Source organism: Miscanthus floridulus, chromosome 15, assembly GCF_019320115.1.
Source record: "Miscanthus floridulus cultivar M001 chromosome 15, ASM1932011v1, whole genome shotgun sequence".
Lineage (NCBI taxonomy): Eukaryota > Viridiplantae > Streptophyta > Magnoliopsida > Poales > Poaceae > Miscanthus > Miscanthus floridulus.
The window spans coordinates 15,016,117-15,025,917 of NC_089594.1; the positions used below are offsets into that span (position 1 = coordinate 15,016,117).

Genomic DNA, 9,801 nt, shown 5'->3' on the forward strand with positions numbered 1-9,801 from the left:
CTAGCTTAAGACATTAGGTACTTCATTTTGTCTGTTGAAGCACATGGTAACATGGATCCGAAAAAAGGCAGCTGATAGAAGCATACAGAGCTGTGCAAAAGCTACTGATCCAATTCTCTGAATGATGAACACACAGGAAATTATCTAGTGCTCTCCATCTCTGCTCAAAATATCATATCCTCTTATAGACATGGCAATGTATCAAGTGCAAACCAATCTCTCAGTGCAAACCAACTGCGGGGGAGAGGTGGGAGGGGGGATTTGCAAAAGTGTAATTAGGAGCGGGCGTAATTACACTTTTGCAAATCCCCCCTCCCACCTCTCCCCCGCAGTTGGTTTGCACGGAGAGGTTGGTTTGCACTAGATATGTTCCCTATAGACATAGCACCCGATTCGGCCAATTACAACAGGCATAGATGCTTTAGTTCATTGCCCAGATAACCAGAGTCTGAAGTCATCTTCAAATCTTCAAATGTAATTAACGTGTCATTGCTTAGACTCGTCATCGTCATCCGAACCTTTATCATCATCAGATGACTCCACTCTGTTAGGTTCTTCGCCACCATTATTACCAGTTTTAGCTCGCTTCTCTTTCTTATGCTGCTACTTCTTCTGCCATTTCAGGCGCTTCTTGGCTGTCCGCTCCTCAGCTGCTTTCAGCCTCTCCTCCCTCCGCAGTTCAAACTCAGGCATCGCTTTTCTCTTCTGGTAGTCAGCATCCATTCGCGCTATCCGGTCCTGCTCTCTCCTCCTCATTTGCCGGTACTGTAAAAGGAAGTGTGCTTACAAATTAGATCATTTCCATAGTAACTCTCATGCCTCAAATCACTTAATCTGTGATTTGCTAAATTGGAATATGAATCATATTACAAAATTCAATAAACAAGATGATTTAGAATACATAAGGGCATGACATGGCCATAAGTTCCATGATTTGCCAATCCCATATCCTGGTATGTAACTTAGGGGTGGGGAAATACATATATGATCATAAAAGCAGATGAAATAAGACCATGACATTATTCAGCATCTAAAAGAAGTTCCAACGCGGCGCAGAGAGAGGGGCTCAATCTACAATAAAAGGCTACTACGTAATGACTAATGAGTGCAGCAAACGGCAATTTTAGGCTCAGTTCTAAAGCAGAAAAATAATGCCAGAATGAATAACCCCGTTTTTCCTGTCTTGCTAAGTAGCACTAGTTACAAAGTATCTCTGCCAAATGTCTTTTTTTTTTGCATATATTCCAATCAGAAGTGCAAGTTGTTTAAGTTTTTTTACATGTGACCATTAATGTACAAAACAAAACACACATACATGAGTAACATAAGATTGATGTTACTATATCCATCAGGAAAGTGTGTTCAACTTTTCATACTATTGAACTCTTTTTGTTCGAAATACCATACTATTAGAAACTGCTAGTAAAAGTGTCACATTGTAGACAATGTCCATATGTATTAAACGAATTATAGTCTAGACCATAGAAAGTATTACAAAGTTGTACTACAAACTTTAAAGTCAATTCAATAACACAGCATCAGTATTTTTCAACATCCCAATAGCATAAACTAACCACTGTAAGTCTTTAATGCTAAAGTATTAGCTGAAATTCTAACACCACTGAATTTTGCAACAAAAGGGTTAATTAGTTTAATCGGGTAATTTTCAGGGGGCGATAAATTATTAACATTTTCCATTCCTAGCAATATAATCCATCCTTTCACATGTTAATTGACAAATAAATCGCATGTAGCTGTTATAAAGCAAGAGGTGATTACTGCAACTGAAAATACCACACGAAACAGGGAAATTTTTCATCAAACCCAGATCTTAAAGGAAAGTCCCCACTGTTGTATCTACACACATAAGAAGGGAGAGAAGAAGAGTACCTGGTGGAAATCACCAGAGCCAGAGCCAGCAGAGGACCCTGATGTGTTGCTGACACGCACAGGGACATTTTCCATGATGCGCCTGAGCTTCACCTCCAGGTCCTCCTCATCCTCTTGCAGTTTTACACCTCCTGAACTCTTTCCTGCAGGATCCACCACAACCAGCTCCTTTCCACTTTCACCATTATAAGCCTTTCCTGGTGGTGCTATAGGGACTAGCTGCTGCATGTTTCTATCACTGTTGGGAGCTGACATTGCAGGATGCAACCCTGCTTGTCTTCAAAGTTGCCCGCAAAAAAAGGGCAGACCCAGTGCCGGAGGCTCCCACATGAGTGGGGTCTGGCGAAGGGATAAACCGAGACAAGCCTTTCCCCCGCAAAATCTGCGGAGAGGCTGCTTCGAACCCACGACCTGGTGACTCAGTGAGACAGCTCTCACCACTGCACCAGGCCTGCCCTTCTCAAAGTTGCCTGCACATGAACAAATTAATGGATATGAATGTTGAGGTTTATGGACACATTCAGATTTCAGACTTCAAGTTTATAATATGCAGACTGGACTTCCTAGTTCCTTTTTAGACTTAAACAAGTACCAGATGGAGCATACACTAAACACTAAAATGTAAATAAATGAGTTTGAGGTCATGCACACGAGGAGCTGAATATAGAAACCTTGAAGTTCGAAATTACATGTATAAGTAAAAGCAAAGCAATAACAATATCATTATCACAAGCAGGCTGAACATTCACTGCTAGAAATAAATGAAAATACACTGAAGTTAGAAAGTTTGAATGAAAATATGTAAAAACCAAATGAGCTTAATGCTTAACAATTACAGAGAATGGACAAACAGGTGGTCATTATCAAATAGTGGAAACAAGCATATAATTCTTCCTTTGTTCTTGAAGAGAACAGCATGCGGCATTAGAATCTAATCATGAAATTCTCCCAAAATTAGTGACCTGAGATGCAAGGGGCGGTGGCAGGCAAGCACAGGAAGTCAGGAACATTGCACCGCCTTTTCACAAACATTTGGGCAAAAGACATAGTATAGCATCTAAAGGTACTGTTTGAAAGACACTGAATTTACTAAACAATCAATAAGCTTGCTCGACCTAATCAGAGAACCAATAGTATTTTTAATCAAACCAGCAATTTTTTGATGATGTGAAAGGAAATGGGGAATTGCATCTACACTTCTGCCAATTTTACTCAGTGTATACAAGCCAGAATCAGTACAAATGGTAGAAAGAACCATAACTGCCTTATCTATCAGATTATATAATAAAACAAGAAGTGGCCAGTTTGGCCTTTTTTTTTTTTTTGCTTGTGTATTTTGTAGAGTCAGTCCTCATAATGCCAAAAATGCTGACATAGTCATGACTTGCTTCCACACCAACAGACATCAGTTCCATGCATCCTAAGATCAACATGAATATGCTTACATGACATACCCATGTAGAAATTTTCGAGTTTCTGCCTCAGTGTCCTATGTAGTATCACTATCTCTGCTGGAGTAATCTATCAAATTTACACGAAAGGTCAAAGCTTCATAATGGTATTGACATCTTCACACAAAACAGATTAATCACCAACGACTCCAACCAAGTCATCTTGCTCAGATGTGCTCCCCTCTTCATCAACCTCAGCAAACAACGCTGATGCAGGCTCATATCCAGAGAGTTTCATCTCACAAATCAAATTATTCAACATCTCATACACCTCCCTTGATCTGGGATGGACCTTATCGTCCACAAGGAAACCATGCATCTCGGATTGCACCTCAATCCAGCTACAACCAGGTTCCTTTTTCAGCCTTCCCTGCCTCATTAGCCTTCTAGTCCTTGAAACATCAACCCATTTCCCTGATTCAGCGTATACATTAGACAGAAGAATGTAAACTGATGAATCATCTGGATCTAGCCGTAGAACATTGCTAGCAGCAGTTTCAGCCACTTCAACATCTTGACGGATCTTGCAAATGCTTAGCAGAGTCTTCCATATGACAGCATCTGCTTCAAGAGGCATGCTTCTGATAAATTTTAGGGCTTCCTGTGGGCCCTTTGAGCGTCCTAGTATATCCACCATGCAAGCGAAGTGTTCCAGTTGAGGTTCCAATTTGTAGCGGCTAGTCATCAGATGGAAATACCGGCATCCATCATCTAGCAGACCAACATGGCTGCACGCCCGCAGAACTGCAACAAAAGTTGCATGGTTTGGCACAACATTTGCTTTCTGCATCCTCTCAAACATCTCTAGGGCTTCAAATCCCTGGCCATGGAGCGCATAGCCACATATCATAGCGTTCCATGATACAAAATCCAGTTTCTGCGCCTTCTCGAACATTAGCAGTGAGTCTGGCATGTTCCCACACTTGGCATACATGTCTACAAGAGTGCTAGAGATATATTCGTCTCCAAGCATTTCCTGTTTGATAATCTGACCATGGATCTGTTTCCCTAACTCAATGGTAGCCAGATTAGCACAAGTATCAAGAACAGTAGCATAAGTAAAATGATCAGGCTTTACACCCATATCTAGCATCTCCGAGAAGAACTTTTGTGCTTCTTCACTCTGTTTGTTGAGTGAAAATCCTGATATGATAGAGTTCCATGAAACAAGTTCTTGCCCCCCAATTCTGTCATGAAGTTTCTGAGCCTCTGTGATCATGCCACATTTGCAGTACATGTCAACAACAGTGCTTGAAACAAAAGCATCTAAACCAAGTCCAGACTTGATAGCTTTGCCATGAACCACCGACCCATATTCCAAAGATTGTAGACCTGCACAAGCCTTAAGAACACTACCGTACGTGAAATCATCAGGCTCCATACCAGAGCGCAGCATTTCATTTAGATGAGCTATAGTATCCTCATAACACTCATTTTGCTCGAGAGCTGCAATAATAGCGTTCCAAGACACCGAATCTCTTTGCTCCATCTCCTGGAATACAAGGTATGCTTCTACTAATGCTTTGCACTTCCCATATAGATCCAGAATTGCATTTCTGATACAAACATCCACATCAAAACCTGATTTAATCGCTAAGCAGTGGACTTGCAACCCTTGAAAGTACCCCTTAACCTGAGCACAAGCACTGAAAACACCTGACAAACTAACTACATCAAAACCAATACCAGACCTGGTCATGAATTGAAACAGTTGCATGGCCTCAGCTCCTAGCCCTGTGCGCACAAGCCCCACCATCATGGCATTGCATGTCTCCACAGTATGGCTAGGCAAACCAAAGAATGCCCTTCTAGCATCAACCAAGCTGTCAGCCTTCGCATACACGTCCACGATTGCTGTCCCAACAACACGGTCAGAACTAAACTCATTCTTTATGGCATGTGCATGTAACTGCCTAGCAGTGCTCAGACATGTGATCGCTGCATAGGATCTAAAGACACTGGCATAAGCTGGCTGGCTGACCCCAAGTCCCAACCTCTGCATCTGCACGAACAGTTCCAGCCCCCGCATGTATTGCTCATTCTGAACACATCCAGCGATCGCCGCACCCCACGAGACCGTATTCCTCTCACCCATTCCATGGAAGAAGTGAAGCGCGTCTTCCAAACTCCTGCACTTGCCATACATGTCGACGAGAGCGCTCCCTGCTCGGACATCCATCTCCAGGCCCGTCTTCACCGCCAGCGCATGGATCTGAACACCAAGCGCCAGGTCGTCCAAGCCACCGCATGCCTTGAGCAGGACAGCGAGCGTCGTCCTGTCGGGGGCGACACCACGGCGAGCCATCTCAATAGACAGGCCCACCGAGTCCCAGAACATGCCGCGCTGGCAGTAGCCCGAGAGCAAAGCGTTCCAGGACACAACATCCGGATCCGGCATCGCACCAAAGAGGGACGCGGCCGTGCCGGTGTCACCCGCGTGAGCGAACGCCGTGAGCATGGTGTTCCACGAGACTGTGTCCCGGTGGGGCATCGCGTCGAACACCCCGCGTGCATGGGCGGCGCCCCCGCACCGAGCATACATCTGGAGGAGGCAGTTGGAGACGAACGTGGTGGGCACGAACCCGGACACGAGCATCTGCGCGTGCGCAGCCTGGCCCGTGGCGAGGGCCAAGCGCCCGGCGCCGGCGCATAGCTGGTAGAGGTGGGAGAAGGTGGCGGTGGCGAGGAACCCCGCCTGAGCGGGCGTAGGGCGGCCGGGGCATGCCGTGCTCAGGGAGCGTGTGACGTGGCCGGTGGCGGTCATGTGTTAATGAATGTCCGGCTCTCTTGAGTTCCAGCACTACTCTCCGACACATCTTTCTATCTTTCCATTCTAGCCTCCTATATTGCAAATTGCAATGCGATTATTACTTGTTACTAACATTGATATTCACCGAATATTTGAAAATCGAAATTGAACAAGTAGATAAGTATTGTTCTGTATTCTGTTCTCACCTTGAGTTGTGATGTATGCAGCAGTATGCCTGGCCTCGCGGGCGTCGAACTCAGACTGGCCTCTGCAAAGGACTCGCCTTTCTGCCTGGCAAATCAAATAAAAATGGGCCAGCACCTCTAAAGCCCCCTTTGGCACGGCTCATCCAAAACGGCTTCACCGGTGAAGCCAGAAAAACTGGCCTTTCCCGGCTTCTAGTTCATTTTAACCCCGGCTTACCAAACAGTTTCACGCTATAGTGCCTCGATTTACGTAAAATAGATTAAGCCGATTTACGTAAAATAGATGAAGCCGAAGCCGATATAAGCTGTGCCAAAGAGACCCTAAGTAAGGAGTGGCATCGATTCAGCCTGAGCAGAAAAGGCTGCCCTCTCCCGGACACCTACCGGTTCCTGCCTGCGATGAGGATGCCAAGGTCGGGGGCGGAGCCTGGAGAGCGCGGTGGCCAGGGGAAGTGGGGGCGCTGCTGCCTGCTGGCTGCAGAAGAACAGCACAGCAAAAGGTGCGGCCACGACCCTCTCGCTTGACGTGCTGTCGCGGTGTCACCGACTCGCCATCGCGTTCTCGCCGCGCCGCCGCCTAGCGAGAAGCGCGTAGCGGCCGTCCACGGTCCGCCCGTGGACCGTCCGAGACTCCGATAGTCGGTCACCCAGAGGCTCGGTCCTCGGACCGCGGATGCTCCCAGGCCACAGCCACAGGGATCGCCGGCGCCGCCGGGGGTATGGAGCGTCGGCGCGGTGCGGCTCGCCTACTGGCGGTGGCGGCCTGGCGGGGAAGGAAGGGTGCCTGGCGGTGGCAGTGGCAGGTGGCGCGGCACGGTGGCCGAGGGTCGACCGGGCGGTGACGACGGCGCGGCCGCGTGGGGGCCGGCGGCGTGAGGGCGAGTCCGCGAGTGGGCGACGGCGCGGCTGCGCCTGGGGATGGATGGGGTTATACCTGGCCATGCAGCCCGAGGCCCCGCGGCCTGGCCCGAAGCCCGACCTTTTGGCCCGACACGAGCACGGCCCGCCCCGCAGGCCACCGAGCTCAGGCTGGCCCGGCACGCAGCGCTAGGTCGTGCCTGGTGAAAGGTCCTAATGGCTAGAGGGGGGGTGAATAGCCTAATACACCAGACACTTAACAAAAAGGTTAGACAATTATGAGGCGAAGCAAGTGTTGAGCTAGCCTACTTAAAATGCAAGCCGCCTACCGCAATTCTAGTTTAGATAGTATCTAATCACACAATAGCTATGACACTACTCTATGTTAGTGTGCTCTCAAAGGCTAACTAAAGAGCCACACCAACCAAGCAAACAAGCTCTCACAACTAGCTACACTAAAGAACTTGACAACTAGTTTACGGTAAGGTAAGATGTGACAGAACCGCCCAATTTATACAAGATCAAGTACGGTTGTCCCCGCTAACACGTTGACACACCCATACTTTCACTCATATAAACCCGGTAGTCCGCCGAGTGTCCCGAAAGACCTCGGTAAATCAACATCACAACCAAGATCGCGTGATTAAGCAAATACACATCACATACATCGGGTTACAGCGGAAATAATCTTACAAAGGAGTTAACAATTAGTAGTACAAGTTTGGGGTTTCAAAACCGCTTAGTGAAAACAACATAGTTTTCAAATGATTACATTAATATAAGTTCCAAATATATTGCTAGCATAGTGACATCATCCGACAAAAGCATATAGATGAGAAGTCAATATAGAATCACCGAGCCCACCGGCGGTTAGCCACCATCATCAACAGGTCGAGAACTTCACCTGCAACAAGGTGGGATAAACCCTGAGTACTCGAATGTACTTAGCCAGACTTACCCATCGGAAACCAAAACAAATGACACCAAGGATCATGCAAGGCTTTCTTTAGTGGGCTAGCTGACTTGTTTGCGAAAAGCATAAGCTATCATGAAGAAACCATTTTAAATACTTTGCATCATCTTTATTATGACCTATCCATCTAGGTAAGCACCTGTACTATAGCAATCACTTGATTAACCAATAACATCCAGTTACCAATTTAGATTTAGCATATCCCATACCATCCAGATAACCATCATTGTTCCATAATAATTACTACGATGCAGTAACTCGAGTCAAGTGCTCACTATCCAGGAGCGATGGCGATTCGAATCGATTCCTAACCAGCTGGTGATTTATTCCTTACACAAACCTCACTCACCCGCTAAAGTGAGATATTGATCACCGAGTCAACTTTTCAGGTATCTCGAGTTTGCCAGGAACCACATGTACCCGGGGGCCGACCGACTGCACTTTGGTCTTATCATCCTGCCCCCGTGTCCTACCACACCTGCTCCGGCACAGTGCGCTGCGGGCAATCTACTCGGCCCGAAAAATCTCCCAGCTTCGCGGTCGGAAGGTACTTTATCCGGCCAGCTAAATGTAAGGCATGCGTTCAACATGACTCGAGGGCCAACAACGGTCGGTCCTTAATCGACATAGACGGAAACTAACAGCACCCCAGAACCCTGTCTGGTTGCCTCCAACTTTTCCGTCCGGTCTCCAATTATCCATCACACATGGTTACTTCCAGGATATCATTCTTTCCATAGCTAAATTCTTCCAGTAACCACCTATAATGTAGGTGATCGGATATCACCGATCGCTACCGGTCTAAGCAAGGCTAAGCAGTTACTCGATCCTGACCTAACAGGGTAAAAAGGTAATAAGGTAGGCAAGGATAGTAATAAATGCATCAACGGTTTCAATCAACTCCTACAACTTAATGCAACAATATATAACTCATATATAGAAAGAATTGCTTTTATAAATTAGGAGACTTATAATGCTCCGGGGCTTGCCTGGGATCCGCCACAAGTCAGTTCAGTTAGCTTGCACCATCCTGGTAACATCATAGGTCCTAACACTTGCTTAGTCCTTCCATCTTCAGGATAGATCCTCCATACACCGTCTTTGGGTTCGGCTCCAACATCACGTCCTTCACGTGGTTCATCTAGCGTACCTAGATGAGATGCAATATGCAAGTGCATAAATATGAAGAATAGTACCATGAGACACATCACAAAATAGCAAGCAAGACAAGCATAGTTTACACTAACACACTTAAGTACTTTGCGATGCTTAACTTAAACATCACACAATCTATCATGCTAAGATGGCAAAGAAGACGACAACACCAATGATGACACAAGTTTCCCCAGATCTCAAGTGCTCTAACTCAGTCATCATTCAAGGCATACGTCACACTTAACAATATACAAGCAAGCACTATAATTGGAATCTACCAATTTCTGGACATGCAAACAGCAGCTACAAGATTTAGCTATAACTGGAGTTACACAAATCCAAATGACTTGCAAGAAGACATTATGGAAAGCTTATGAAATTTTATACAATTCATCTTTAATCATCTTAGCATGATTCTCAAGTTAACTAAGTCAAATATATCCATTTACAAAAACTGGTCCACAATTGACAGAAAACAGCCATTTCTGAAACCCAACTTTAAACAGCTATAACTCTTAA

General features: G+C 46.0%; 1 protein-coding gene and 1 pseudogene across 1 annotated transcript; both read right to left on the reverse strand.

The window, feature by feature from the left end:
• Nucleotides 1–376: 376 nt before the first annotated feature.
• Nucleotides 377–3,395, reverse strand: LOC136509204 (uncharacterized; annotated as a pseudogene).
• Nucleotides 3,396–3,474: 79 nt separating this feature from the next.
• Nucleotides 3,475–6,417, reverse strand: LOC136509203 (pentatricopeptide repeat-containing protein At3g02330, mitochondrial-like). The gene is made up of 2 exons (XM_066504028.1): nucleotides 6,297–6,417; nucleotides 3,475–6,182 (listed from the first exon to the last, which is right to left on the reverse strand). Exon 2 carries the CDS (start codon nucleotides 6,103–6,105, stop codon nucleotides 3,475–3,477), a length of 2,631 nt encoding a protein of 876 aa, XP_066360125.1. The 5' UTR covers nucleotides 6,106–6,182; nucleotides 6,297–6,417.
• Between the last annotated feature and the right edge of the window lie 3,384 nt (nucleotides 6,418–9,801).

Coding starts and splice junctions, on each gene's coding strand:
- LOC136509203 (XM_066504028.1), bottom strand. CDS start 6,105: ATGACCGCCACCGGCCACGTCACACGCTCCCTGAGCACGGCATGCCCC.